This window comes from Chlorocebus sabaeus, chromosome 3 (assembly GCF_047675955.1).
Source record: "Chlorocebus sabaeus isolate Y175 chromosome 3, mChlSab1.0.hap1, whole genome shotgun sequence".
Classification (NCBI taxonomy): domain Eukaryota; kingdom Metazoa; phylum Chordata; class Mammalia; order Primates; family Cercopithecidae; genus Chlorocebus; species Chlorocebus sabaeus.
Genome location: NC_132906.1, coordinates 19764293 through 19779658, shown reverse-complemented (window position 1 = coordinate 19779658; position 15366 = coordinate 19764293). Strand labels below are relative to the sequence as shown.

Here is a 15366-nt window from a genome sequence, read left to right as displayed (position 1 = left end):
AATTATTTGAGAAACAGTTCTTAGACTTGCAAATTTTTTCTCACTATACTAAACTGAGATAACTTGAGCTCAATTTTCTGCAGTTTAATTCATTTTGCAAACACACTTGGTCTTCTGGCATTTCTAATAGCATTCCTGTTGCTTGCTTTAAAATTAAACTAAAGAGACGGTTCCTATATGAATTAGTGTATTCTCAGTGCCTTATTCAAAAATATAATTTTCATGCTTTATATAAAATACCAAAAAAATGTTTAACATTTTTGTAATGGCAACTTTGGATCAATATTGGAAGAATTTTTAAAAAGTAAAAAGCCTATGCCTGCGAACAACACCCTGTGAAAGCCCTGTAATAGCTTAAGAGAAACAAATCCTTTAATGTCCACTGTAGTCAGCAGCTGCTGCAGGACTGTTATAAAAGAAGTACTCTAATTCACATACACAAGATTTCTTTTTATTTCTAACATTTTATCCAACCTTTCTTCTCTGTCACCCTCACCAAAAAGAACAAAATAATTTTACCCAATGTTAAATAATCTAGAGAAATTATTGGCAGGCACTGGGTACACGTTTACATAGGAATCAATCACTATTTCTCAAAAAACTGACAGCAGAAACACTGCAGTCAAATAGACCATACAACAGACATTAAAGAATCGTAAGGGTTTTGTTTTTGTTTTTGTTTTAACATAAATGATATTTTATTCTAATTGGGTACTAGAGATCATCAGTTGTTTCTTTTGTTTATGAAACCTGCTGCCACCAGTAGGAAAATGCCAATCAGCTATATCTACAACTGATATTTCCAACATTGTATTATTCACAATCAGTGCAAATTTACAAATTATTATGAATCAAAGCTAAATAAATAAAAAATGAAAGAAGCTTAACTAAAAATTGTTTTGGCATTTCTAATACAATCTTTTCCTTATCCACTAGTAACTTTAAAAAACTGACTACAGAAAAGACAACAAGATTTTAGACTTTAAAAAGTAAGAAGCAACACTTGGAAATAAAAGTATAACTTGCTTTCTATTAACTTTTAATTGTCTTTCTAATTTAAGACCAAGATTTAAGTGCCTATTTTCTAAAAAAATTTTTTTTTGAGACGGAGCCTCACTCTGTCACCCAGGGCTGGAGTGCACTGGTGCGATCTCAGCTCAATGCAAGCTCCACCTCCCGGGTTCCCGGCATTCTCCTGCCTCAGCCTCCCAAGTAGGTGGGACTACAGGCGCCCGCCACCATGCCAGGCTGATTTTTAAAATTTTTATTAGAGATAGGGTTTCACCATAGACGGTCTTGATCTCCTGACCTCGTGATCTGCCCGCCTCGGCCTCCCAAAATGCTAGGATTACAGGCCTATTTTCTAATTTTAAAAAGCAGAAAGACAATTCTTTATTCAAGAACTAGCTAAATCTGTATTTATTAAAATGCAGCCTACTGATTAAAACTAGTAATTTACACCAGTAATTTGACCAAACTGCATTTTACTGTTGCACTAACTCAATTACTCAAGCTCTAACTTTAAACGCATGCATAACTAATTTAAAAATCCATAATCGTACCATAAAATAATAATCATAGAATAAATATATACCTTTGGTAACAATGTCAAATTTAAAATGCTACTAAAAGAAGTATATCCATTAAAAATAAACAACCTTTATAATTTTAGTGCTTTCATAAACCCTCTTACTTTGGTATTACTTATACTACAGGCATATAATTTTAGTACATTATTACACTGAAAGTAAAGTAACATTACTAAAACAGAGAAAATGCTTAAGTAATAGCACATTATTTACATGGACATCTTTCTACAATTTAGTAAAAAGACTAAAGCAAATCTGAATAAATACTAAATTTTACCTTTTCTGTATTGTAATATAAAGATTTCAAAGTAGTAAACAAGGGTGGGCATCCTTTACTGAAGTTAACCCTCAGGAACTTATCCATTAGTTCTCTAAATCTTTCACCTAGAAACAAAAGCATACTTTGTTATTCTTTGGTTCATGCAAACAATTCTTAAAATGATTTTCTAAGTAAAAATAAAGCTCCCTCAGAAACAATTATGCTCCTATCTAATTTATAAACCCAAAAAGTCAAACAGTTTTAAGTAGAGTAAAAGTTATCAACTATCCATTCTGAATTTAGCACAATATCAAATATCTTTCCTAATCTCTCACTGACTAGCACACTCAGTCTACAGCCCAAAACCCTGCAGATATGCAAAAAGCACTCTGCAGCAGACTACTGTAACCAGCACTATATTCAAGTGATAGCCAAAAGATCTTTTCAAACACTAAGTTGGTATTTGCAAATGTCCTCCCAAATCAATTTGTCATTTACTTCAACATTCATTCATTCATTCCACAATAATGTGTCAAGCACTTACTACATGCCAGGCACTGTTCTAGGTATTGGGGATATAGCAGTGATTAAAATTAAAAAAAAAAAAAAAATTAATTCTACCCTAGAGAACTTAACATCTCAGTGAGTCAGGCCAACAATAAAGTAAATTGATGTTAGACATCAGACTAAGCCCTGGGCATTCTAACATTAGAACTAAAGTAAACAATCTGTTTGCAACATGAAGTACATAATTCTTTCATTGCTAAACCCCTACAAATGATTTTTGTCATCACCTTTTGAAAGCAGAGAGTATTCAAAGAATTTTAATTTTAAATACAGAGATATAAGAACTTTTTGACAGTATGGACTAATACATAAGGACATGGATTTACCTAATCATTTGGGAACAAAAAACACACATATATGTCATGAACGATTTAGCCTCAAGTAGGATGATTGAAATGACTTCCTAAGATTTCTTAATGAATCACAACACTGCACAACAAAATCTAACAACTCAAAATGGTTATTTTTATTTGTTGTGACTGACCATGTTGAACAAAACATGCATGCATACTCAATATAATTAAATGTCATACAAAAATTTAACTCCATTAACTATAAAGACTGTATTCAGATAATCTCTAATCTCTTAGATCATACACAAAATACTGGGGTGTTTTTGTTTTTGTTTTGAGACAAAGTCTCACACTGTCACCCAGGCTGGAGTGAAGTGGTGTGGTCTCAGCTCACTGCAACCTCCACCTTCCAGGTTCAAGCAATTCTCCTGCCTCAGCCTCCCAAGTAGCTGAGACTACAGGCGTGTGCCACAACGCCCAGCTAATTTTTGTATTTTTAGTAGAGACGGGATTTCACCATGTTGGCCAGGATAGTCTTGATCTCTTGACCTCATCATCCACCTGCATTGGCCTCCCAAAGTGCTGGCATTACAAGTGTGAGTCACGACGCCTGGCCAATACTGGTCTTTTGAAAAATCACAGATTATGAAGACAACATAAAACTTCATCCTGGGTTAAATTATACACCATTGCTTCTTTAAAAATCAAAAATAGTTTCAGAGACTGCATCTTTCCAGTAATTCCTCTGGTGTACGACGAAAGCTAACAATATTGTGGGAGACAATAAGAGATGCTGTTTCTTAGAGGAATGCAGACTTCTCCACTTAATTGTGTGCAACCTTGGGCAAATAACTTGTCCATTAAAAACCTCGGTTTTATCACTGTAAAATGAAGGCAATACCATCACTGGCCTCAAGAGTACACTTGTATGGCTCAAATAAGGTAAGACATAACAATAAACAATGTCTTCCGTATAGTAATCACTCAATAAATGCCTCATCTTCTCTGATATCTGACAGTTTTTATATTTTAGAGTTAATATTTTGTTTTCTATACTTGCAATCAACCGCTGAGAAAACAAGCCTTTTATCTTCACGGCAGAAGCTACTCTGAACTCCTCCTTGGTCAACTTTCTCAGTCTATTCACATCACATTGGCAAATCTGATTTATTAGATTGTGCAGGTATGAAAAAAATGACGAAGCTCTTTAAGTGCTGATCCAGGACTAATCTCCAAATACGGAGTTAAGTGAAAAGAAAACCCAGGTTCGCAGCAATCCGTCAATCCATGCTACCGCATGTTTGCAAAAAGCAGGGTGGGAGGTGTGACCTTAAACAAATCTCCTACACACATTTTTGCTCACACATGCACAACGTATTTATAGAAGAATACACCATCAGCTGATCACAATGGATGTCTGCAGGGGAAGTAAACTTAGTTGCCAAGGGACAGACAAGAAAAAGACTTCATGAACTTATAAACTTTTTACCTAATTGGCAACTGTGTCAATTTATCACCTAAACAAGAAGCCGACACAGCTACCCAACTGCTTAGTCACACACCATATCCCCAAATTACTTATGATTTATCCATCTCATTTTTTCCATCAATTATTATGTGCCTCTTTAGCATTACTGCTCACAAAACAGGTTACCTGAATAATTCTCAGATAGATACATAGCATGATGTCCCCAAAACATGATGTCCCTGTTTATACTAATTCCTAAAATAATTAGTGTAAACAGCAAGAATAGTCTGTTTCTGATTCACTGGAAATCCATTCTAAATAATGGAGCAAAATTTAATTAGTATACTATGTTTAATACTCTGGATTATTTCCTTCCCTCTCTCTACCCTTCAGCCAGTGCATAATAGAACATGATGAATTGAACTAATTATTTTGAAAAGTACCTTTATCCCTTCATTATTTTTAGGGCACTTAATATTTTCGGGTGTTAGAAAATTTCCTTATTGTTCTGAGGTATGAAGCCCTTTTATCTAAAAAATGGAAAGGCTTTATCAAAACTTTCACCTTGCATTCTCAAGATGCATCATTTTTCTTGAGGAAGATCTTACTGCTTTTGATAATGCCAAAATGGTTTTCTAATTGATCATGAAAGCATTTCTAGACAGGCAAAAAAATCATGAAATATTTGGCTTTGCACAGATAAAATTAAATATTTGCATAATTTTATATATCTTCACTGGAGCCTTGTAAATACACATATGTCAGAATCTCAAAGCGATGATGACCTTGAAAGCCTATGCCATCAGACCCCTCCACTGAGACCTGTTTTGTAAAAAGATTTATATGGCATTTCAAAGACAGCATGTCCAAGAGAGTCTAGGATGGTTCCACTTTAACCTAGATCACACTTTATAGTAAAAAAAACTCTAGGCTCTTTCAGTAAAAATGTATTTCCTACCCTATACTGCCACGTATTGAGGGCTTTTAGCAAACTTACATTGCCTATGGAAATAAATGTAGGCAGTACAAATCTGAAGCTCCATGTTCCAAATGAGAAAAAGAGAACAAAGAAGTCTTGTTCGTAATCTTAAAGCTAAGCGAGGTTTCTTTCTTTCCCAAGAAGCATATGAATGCAGTTTAAAGCTCCCAAGGAAATATTCCCCCCCACACACAATATATTGTGAAACACAAAATATACCTTGAGACCAATAAGAGGAGGAGAAGTCAGGCACTAAAGACCACATATGGTATGATTCCATTTATTTGAAATGTCCAAAAACAGGCAAATTCACAGGTACAGAAAGTAGACTGGTGGTTGCCAGCTACTATGGTTGAGGGGTGATAGAGAGTGAAATAGGTATGGGGTTTCTTTTTGGGGTCATGAAAAATTTCTGAAAGCAGACAGAGATGATGGTTGCACAACATGATTAATATACTAAAACACTGAATTGCACACTTTTTAAAAGTGAAGTTTATGGTGTATGAATTATATTTCAAAAAAGCTATTATTTTTTAAAACAAAGAGGAGAAGGAAGAAATACAGAAATGTAAGCTTAAGCATCTTCCACAAGACACTTTTATTAGGGAAAATACTCCTCACTACGCATATACTCCCATCTTTGAAATTCACAAAGTGTATATTAAAAGCTCTGAGAAGTCCTATAGAAACCTGATAGCTGTGTCTAACCCAGTTTCCCAAACTTACTTGGCTGAAGAACAGGCCAAGCACAAGCACACCAACAACCTCCCCACCAAGCCTATTAATATCCACTTGGACTTAATGTTCCCTGGAAAACATTAGAGAAATTTGCTCTCTGTATTCTACAAAAACAAAACAAAACAAATGGAGGATCAGAAGAATGCTACTCTTCATATGTGGAACTGAAATGCAATAGTATAAAATGAATTTTTAAAATCAACTTCTATCTACTGTCTAATCAAATACATTTCTAAAGGGTATTTCACATACTTCACAAGCCAGTCAACTAAAAATTTTTAATTTTCATCAATCTTTTGGTAAAAATAAACTTATAACCCAAGAATTTAAACAAATATTTGCCACTCTGAGAATATAAAATATACTCCTCACCTCTCCAGAATACGTTTAAGTTATATTAGCTTTGTAGAGTCTGACTTGTATCAAAATACCGGAAGTCCCAATATACAATTCATAATCTCTAGTACTTAAAACTAAAAATAAAGACTTCAACAAAAACATATACTTTTTAAAAAACTCAACAAAGATATTAGCTACCTGAAGAGCTAATATACTGTCCACCTCCTATGTAGCCCAAAAGTAAATGAGTTCAGCTACACACAATAACTCAACTCAAGGTCATGAATATCCTATTGTACAATAAAAGCAAATCACAGAATACGTACCAGAGTACTCCTAGTTATATACAGTACAAAAGCTGTTTTTATTTTCAGGAATAATACATGGAGCTCTAAAAATAAAAGTAATGGCATGATAAAAAGCAAAACTCAGGAAAGTGGCTAACCAAGGGAATGATGACATTCTGTTCTTAAAACACCGTGGTGGGTGCAAATAGCTCTCAACTATTTCTTTGAATGTATGCTCAAAAAAGAAGATATAAAACTTCAAAACTATAGCTTGAGCCCAGGGGTTTGAGGCTGTAGTGATTGTGCCACTACACTCCAGCTTCAGCCTGGTAACCGGGCAAGACCTTGACTCAAAAAAAAAAAAAAACCTTCAAAACTTTTACGACTCAAATCATGACACCACATATAATTTGTCACTAATTACAAGGAATTTACCTTCTAAATATGGTGCTTTTTTAAAAGTCACATAAGACAAGCAGTTTCTCTACCAATACATAATATTTGTACATACTTAGGCAGTACATGATATCTTGTTACATACACAGAACGTGTAATGATCAAGTCCGGGTATTCAGGGTATCTATCGCCTTGATTACTTATCATTTCTATGTGTTGGGAACATTTCAAGTCCTCTCTTTAGCTATCCTGAAATATACGATATATTGTTCTTAACTACAGTCCCCTTACTCTGCAAACACTGAAACTTATTCCTTCTATCTAACTGTATGTTTGTACCCATTAACCAACCTCTCTTCATCTCCCCGCTACACCCCCCCTTGCCAGCTCTGGTATCTATCATTCTACTTTCTACCTCTATGAGATCAACTTAAGAAAAGCAGTTTTATATTTATATAGATAACTTCAAATATTAAAATCAACATTTAGCTACACATTGAAGTATAACACTCTTATTAACAGATAAATAATAAATTCACAACTGTTCACTCCCAACTCCAAGACTGCTGTAGACATAAACTCCATAACAGAAACATGTTTCCAAAATATAAATTTAACATTAAGTAATTTCGGCAAATAATTAGTATTATAATAGACATCCTAATATTACCTGGGACAAGAGTCAAAGGTAATCTTCTGGGTGTAATTGCTTTGGGGTGCTGCTTACTAATTTCTTCATAAATTTGAAGCCTCTCTTCCAAAGTGCCTATTATCAGTAAATATGGGTGAGATTCATAGCATCAAAACTTTTATCCATGGTAAAATGCTAACAAACTTTTAAAATGTTGTTATAAATAACATTGCATTAACAATATTAAAGCTGCTTTCAATTTTGGCAAAAATGACATGTAAAACTCTGCGGTGGCGAAATACTATAATCAGTTAAGTCACTGTTTTAAACTCATCTCCAGAGAAATCCAAAACTTGTTTCATCGCAAGATTCTAAATACAACCCAAATCACATATACAAGCCATCACAGACTCAAGATATGCTGCACTTCTCTATATTCCTTTAGCATACAACTCATGGAAAAGAAAATCTTTTTATAATGTATCTCTAGTAACATAGCTTACATAAACACTCTGAACCAAAGAAACCTACACATATCCCCATAAAAGCCTATAATGTCTGTTGATTAGGCTCAAAGGAGCAACAGTTTTAGGATTATTATTGCAAATGTTTAAAATATAAAAAGATAAACTAAACTTCCATGTTAACATTAACACTTAAAATCTTCAATGAAAGTCCATTATCCTTCCAAAAGACAAAATTATACTTCTAACAGAAAGTTGTATCTTCCCTCCCAAGAGCCATCTAATTTTATGGTATCACATAAAGGATGTATCTATACATAAACTACTTGTTACTCTGAAACAACAATATGCAAGCAAACAGGATCTGGGTGTAGTTTATCTTTCTAAAATAATGTCCTGTATAATTCACAAAAAGAGATTTACAAGCTATAAGATAATTTATAGTGGAATTTTAAGAAAAAGCAAACCTGTTGTAGAACTATAACGTTTTAAGTAGATCTTAATCCAAATTCTGTCGTCTAAACCACAGAAAAATAACTATCCTAAGAATAACCCTGGGTGCTAGCAGACAAGGTATCTCTGTAGTGAATGTAGTGTTTATAAGTACTGACACTCAAAATTCATATCAAGCATCAAGATTGTAAACACCATGCTTGAAGAGGTGTGATCTTGTTTAGACTCATTCCTTCCCCCAATAATATGTGCTGGAGCTCCAATTTGGTTGGATTTTAAGACCAAAGATATGTGTGGAGGGGAAAAAAAAAACCCTCACTCTCTGTTAGTAATTTGGAGACTTCACAAAATATTAAAGACCCTTATACTAATACATAAATGCTACTGCATATAAATATTTTAAAAATACTCTCATATTCATGCCTCATCTTAGAGAAAGACAAGCACCAAGTATGAAAAAAATTCTCCACTACCCTAGATATAACAAGCCGTATAAATGTAATCAAAGTAAGACAAAACTAAACAAATTCAATATCCTACTTAAAGTCACAAGTTGAAGCTCCAGAACTTACTATGAGGAAGGAAAGGTCATAAGTTACCTAAAACAATAAAGTAGTGTAATTAGTTTTGTAATCAATACATTTTATAGTAACCAAGAATCCTGATATATGGAACATATTATTCATTTTAGTAAAACATTAAAATATTTTTATTAATTGTAATGTTACTACTTTAAAGAAAAATCATAGTTAACCCATGTTTTCAACCTTCATGCATATGAATTTTGCTGTTTTCTTCAGATTATTACTTTAATCAATATTGTGATTTTAATCATTTTCTTAAAAATATTTAAGAAAATAAACTTTTAACAATTTGCAGTGTAAAATTTTAAACATAAAAAGAACATCTGAATTAATTAATACTAGTGAGGATACAACAATTAAACTTTTCTTGTAGCTTATACTACTATAAATGAATGTGGGTAGCTACCTATTTACCAAACTTTTTTTTTTTTTTTTGAGACGGAGTCTCGCTCTGTCGCCCAGGCTGGAGTGCAGAGGCTGGATCTCCGCTCACTGCACGCTCCGCCTGCTGGGTTTACGCCATTCTCCTGCTTCGGCCTCCCGAGTAGCTGGGACCATAGGCGCCCGCCACCTCGCCCGGCCAGTTTTTTGTAGTTTTTAGTAGAGACGGGGTTTCACGAGGTTAGCCAGGATGGTCTCGATCTCCTGACCTCGTGATCTGCCCGTCTCGGCCTCCCAAAGTGCTGGGATTACAGGCTTGAGCCACCGCGCCCGGCTTTACCAAACTTTTTAAATTTAAAAATTCTAAAAAAAAAAAAAAAAAAAAAAATTATGCTGTTTCAACATCTTTGAGCCAGTTTCATAATTATTTCAGGAATACATTTATTCATGAGTAAATATGATTTTAGGAATATTAACAGTTCCTACCAACACTTAATTATGAAAAACTACAAAAGTCTTGGACTCACACTAGATTTCTAAAAAGGGTCAAAGTTACCTAATTTCAAAGGAAGATATGTAACATTTTGCTCTACACAAATTAGCCTAGTTTGAAATCAAAGCAAACACCCTCAACAGTAATTGTTTGGCCCAATTATTATTTAGAGGTTGAGGGTAATGAATGTCTAATGGTTTTAAAATATTAAATAGTTACGACACTTCCCAGAAAGGGAATGCTCATTTTCTTTCCCATGTCTCTACTCTAAATTGGTATTTTTTTGTTTTGTTTTGGTTTTGCTTTGTTTTGTTTTTGCCTCACCTCCCAACACCATCACAGGTAAGGATCAAGGAACCTAAAATATCTGCAAGCACTTACACTTAAGTGTAACTATTTGAATTCATTTTCACTCCCATGTTTAACCTATAATTTTACTAAATGGAAAAATGAATACTAATGTTAAAATTGTTTGTTCTCAAGTATTATTACAACTTTACATTTTATTATATTTCAAACAGTAGTTATGAGAAAAAGGAGAAACATCATTACATACTAATTTGTAGAGCTTTTTCCAAGCCTTCATAGTAACACCAATTTTCTGCATTCCGATCGATCAAGTTTTTGAACACTTCACTGGCTTCTTTTAATTTTCCCAATTTCAACAGTATTTCCCCTGAAATTAAGTTTAAAGACATATTCATTTAAAACATTACCTATCTATCTGACCCCAGGGACTTCACTAAGCATTATCAATGAAGAGATGGTTAAAGACAGAACTCTGTATGCTTCCCCTTTGGACGTGTAGCAGTTTATGCAACTAAGCATAGCTTGCCTTCAGAAGTGAACCTTCATTTTTGGCTCCCTCTTACACTCCAAACACATACGTAGGACATTAATTTGTTAGTAAAAAAACTTTTGCATTACACACATATCATACCCTTTGAAATAACTAAAGACACACACAAACACATCAAAATTAGACTGGCAAATAATTCTAGGGAACATTCCTGTCTTCCTACTACAAGATTTGAATATATCTTTCCTATCAGTTCATATATTAATTCTCCACTCAATTCTCATTGTTTCCTTTCAAGATCACTAAAACTGGAGAAGTTTAACTCAGTGAAATTATAACACTAAACACTGCTTTATAATTGGAAACCACACAAGCCATGTTCACGTACAGGTTAGCTGAGTGGGTCGGTAAAAGGTCAAATCCTTTTACCAAGCCACACAAATTAGGAGGAGGTGTGGAGAATGAGGACCCAGACCTCTCTAATACAATGGAAACACACCTAATCCAAGATAAAGGGGAGAGTCTCAAAAAAGAACATACCTCAGCTTCCTGCCCTCAAGATTACTCATTCCCCAAACAATCTATTTCAAACAACCCTTTAAAATATCTTCGAGTCATACTATTTCTCCTTTCATCATGTTGGAGAAGGCAGTATATTATAGCAGGTTTTATGTACTATTATTTTACTATTTTTATATATCACTCAAACTCTACAATTAGACTGAACTAGGAATAATTACCAACTCCACCACTAACTAGCTTTGTGATGGGGAGAAAAGTGGGTAGTTAGCACACTGCCTGTCACATAATGAATACATATAAATATCTGCTACTGAAAACTTTAAATATGCCCAATTCCTCCACGATTATCTTCTGGCCAATTGTTACCCTGCTTATCCCAGATAGAATAAGACAACAGCATATTTTTCATTTTCAAAAAACATCTGTTATTTGCTACTACCATGAAGCAAAGGAATGCATAGGACAAATATATATACACACACACACACACACACACACCCCTACATACTCATACATAAGCAGAAATCTCAACTTTTAAAGCTTTTTAAAGGATCGTAAAAAGTTAATGACCACAAAGAAAACCGTGTGAATATCAAAGGTCTCTGGACCTGCAAAGTTCAGTGAAAATCTAAAAATAATACCATGATCTGTCTCTGTAGATAATACAAAGCATGAGCTATGTATTCAAATTAATGGCCCCCAAATTACCCTCACTAGCAATATAAGGATAAATGTGACTATAGGCAATCCGCAGATTTATTTTTGTTTTTTGAGACAAGGTCTTGCTCTGTCATCCAGGCTGAAGTGCTAGTGGCACAATCACAGCTCACTGCTGCCTCAACCTCCCAGGCTCAAGCAATCCTCCCTTCTCAGTCTCCCAAATAGCTGGGACCACAGGCATGAACCACCACACCCAGATAATTTTTTTGTTTGTTTGTTTGAGACGGAGTCTCGCTCTGTCGCCCAGGCTGGAGTGCAGTGGCCGGATCTCAGCTCACTGCAAGCTCCGCCTCCGGGGTTTATGCCATTCTCCTGCCTCAGCCTCCCAAGTAGCTGGGACTACAGGCGCCCACCACCTCGCCCGGCTAGTTTTTTTTTTTGCATTTTTTAGTAGAGACGGGGTTTCACTGTGTTAGCCAGGATGGTCTCGATCTCCTGACCTCCTGATTCGCCTGTCTTGGCCTCCCAAAGTGCTGGGATTACAGGCTTGAGCCACCGCGCCCGGCCTCAGATAATTTTTTAATTTTTTGTAGAGATGGAGTCTCACTATGTTGCCCAGGCTGGTCTTGAAATCCTGCACCTCAAGCAATCCTCCCGCCTCAGCCTCCCAGTGTTGTGATTATAGGTGTGAACCACCATTCACGGCCTATACTAACTTGAATTAATTTCACTGTACCATATTTACTTTTCAAAAACTGCATTCCCTATTTGTTTTTATTTTTAAGATTAAATAATCTAACTTAACTGCATTCCCTAGTTTTTTTTAAGATTAAATAATCTAACTTATGGATGATATTGAATGCATTTCCTATTGATGCTACACGACAAATATCAAGAAAGAGAAACAGCAACCCAAGGGAGTTAAGATTTAATCACGAAGCGATAATAATATTTCAGAAAGGAAAAATAATTGCCTTTTTTCCTCTTTGCTCCCATCAATAAGTAATGGAACAAGATAGAAACCAGAATATTTAATTATTTACCCATATTTTATCAATAACTTTTAAAAGTGTCATTAATATTGGTATTAATATTAATTACAATAAAAACTAAATCACTCACGTGCTATACATTAACCAGAAGGAGTATATTGGTTAAAAGAAAGAAGCTCATGAAATGGGCATAGGAAAAAGAACATATATTACTAAGTGAAAGAAGCCAATCTTTCTCAGGCAAGAAATGATCTGGCAAAAATAAAACCAATCTGAAAAGGCTACATACTGTATTATTGCAACTATATGACATTTTGGAAATGGCAAAACTATGCAGAGGGTAAAAAGATCAGTGGTTGCCAGGGGTTTGCAGGAGCGAGGGATGGAAAGGTGAAACAAAGGATGTTTAGGGCAGTGAAACTACTTTGTATAATACTATAGTGGTGAATACATGTCATTATACATTTGTCAAAACCCACAGAGCATGACAGTGGGAAAGGCTGTGGGTATACAGAGATATATGGCAACTCTCTGTACCTTTTTCTAGATTTTACTGTGAATCTAAAACTGTCCTGAAAATGTCTATTTTTTAGAAAAAAGTAAGGGCTCTGAAGTCAGAAGGATGTGTTGATGTGCTTGGAAACTATAACTCTACCACTTAAAAAGCTGGATGACTTTGGGCAAGTACTTTACCTCTCTAAGCCTCAGTCTCTTCCACTATAAAATGGGGTTAATAAATAGTATCCATCTTAAAAGTGCTAAAAAATTAAATGAAATAAAGCAGTTTAAGCAATTACCATGCTCAAATAGAAGGAGAGTTTTAAAATACATATTAGCTATTATTTTTATTAAGCTTCAGACTTCAGAGGTCCTACAACTGTATGAAACTTTAGTTCTAAACTATTATTTTAGCTGGACATTCAATTTAATACAATATTGCTCAGGTAAAGAGAACTAATGAGCAAAGCTTTGTGAAAATTTTTTTTGACCCTTTGTTGATGAATGCTGTTAAAACTATAGGGATCCTGTCTTCATAATTAGCCCATAATGAAAATAAATGACCTTTGTGTTCATGATGATCCCAGTATCATCAATTATGGTTCTCACTGTATTTAATTAACTACATATGGATATACAGAGATACATAGTCAATATGAAGGCAGAATGATATACCACTTAAGGGAATGAAATCTGGATTCAAATCCAGCACTCTCCAGTTGACTAAACTGTATGACTTGGGGTTAGTCAATCTCTCAGTTCCTCAGTTCCCCTCATCTCCAAAATAGATATAACAACAACAACATAGAGTTGTTATGAAGATTAAACTAGTTAATAAAGGCTTAATAATAAAGTGTTTGGAACCTTGCCAGATACATAACAAGTGTCATGTAAGACTTAGGAGAGAATAAAATATGTAGCTTTTTGTTTTCTGTTTGAGGCCATTAAAAAAAGGGAAGCCAACTTACCTTTAATTTCTTCCACTAAAAGTTTATCACATATTTGTTTCTCATATGTTTCTATATGTTCCAAAGATTCCTGAAATAGATCTGCCTCTCTCATCACTTGATTCTGGTATAGTATCAGTTCACTATACTCATAATCTATTTTGTTTGGAGGAACCTGAAAAAAAATGACCAAATTACTTTATTTGTATAATTATATAAAGCAGTTACAGACCTTTAATTAAACTGCCTTCTCAGGAGAGTCATTCACACAAACAAGAAGGCAACCCATAAGCAGATACAAACAGAAGAGTGATTAACAGCACGAAAAATGAATGCATTATTTAAAACAAATAATGGGGTGGGACTTCTGTCTACCCGCAAGTGATACAGGTCAACAAATCCTAAATACAAATATAAAATGGTTGAAATACTACAGAATCTACAAAAAAAAAAAAAAAACCTACTAGAATTAATAAAAGTGTTTAGCAAGGTCACAGAATAAAAGATCAATGAAAAATTACAGGTATACCTTGGAGATACTGTGGGCTTGGTTCCACACCACCACAATGAAGTGAGTGACACAATTTTATGGTTTCCCAGTGCATGTAAGTTCCATTGGCCAGGCACGGTGGTGCACGGCTGTAACCCCAGGTCTTTGGGAGGCTGAGGTGGGTGGATTACCTGAGGTCAGGAATTCAAGACCAACCTGGCCAACGTGGTGAAACCGCGTCTCTACTAAAATACAAAATTAGCCTGGCGTGGTGGCGCATGACTGTAATCCCAGCTACTCAAGAAGCTGAGGCAGAAGAATCGCTTAAGCCCGGCGGTGGAGGTTGCAGTGAGCTAAGATCTTGCCACTGCATTCCAGCCTGGGCAACAAGAGTGAAACTCGGTCTCAAAAAAAAAACTAAACTAAAAACGTTTTATTAACACTATACTATAGTCTATTAAGCATGCAGCAGCATTATGTCTTAAAAAAACAACGTTGCCAGGCACAGTGGTACACCCGTAGTCCCAGCGATCCTCC

At 34.9% G+C, this 15366-nt stretch overlaps 1 protein-coding gene across 4 annotated transcripts in view; it reads right to left on the bottom strand.

Annotated features, from left to right (window-relative positions):
- The window catches only part of NAA16 (N-alpha-acetyltransferase 16, NatA auxiliary subunit), a 65836-nt gene that overhangs the window by 37303 nt on the left and 13167 nt on the right, over positions 1 to 15366 (bottom strand). For all 4 annotated transcript variants that reach the window (XR_012091995.1, XR_005236507.2, XM_073013663.1 and 1 more), the window contains exons 6-9: positions 14361 to 14514; positions 10478 to 10597; positions 7586 to 7681; positions 1867 to 1973 (exon numbers count right to left, since the gene is read on the bottom strand). Coding sequence is in view for 2 of the 4 variants with exons in the window: in XM_073013663.1 (XP_072869764.1) it covers positions 1867 to 1973; positions 7586 to 7681; positions 10478 to 10597; positions 14361 to 14514 (477 nt within the window). In the remaining 2 variants the exon portion in view is untranslated. The remainder of the gene's footprint in view (positions 1 to 1866; positions 1974 to 7585; positions 7682 to 10477; positions 10598 to 14360; positions 14515 to 15366) is intronic.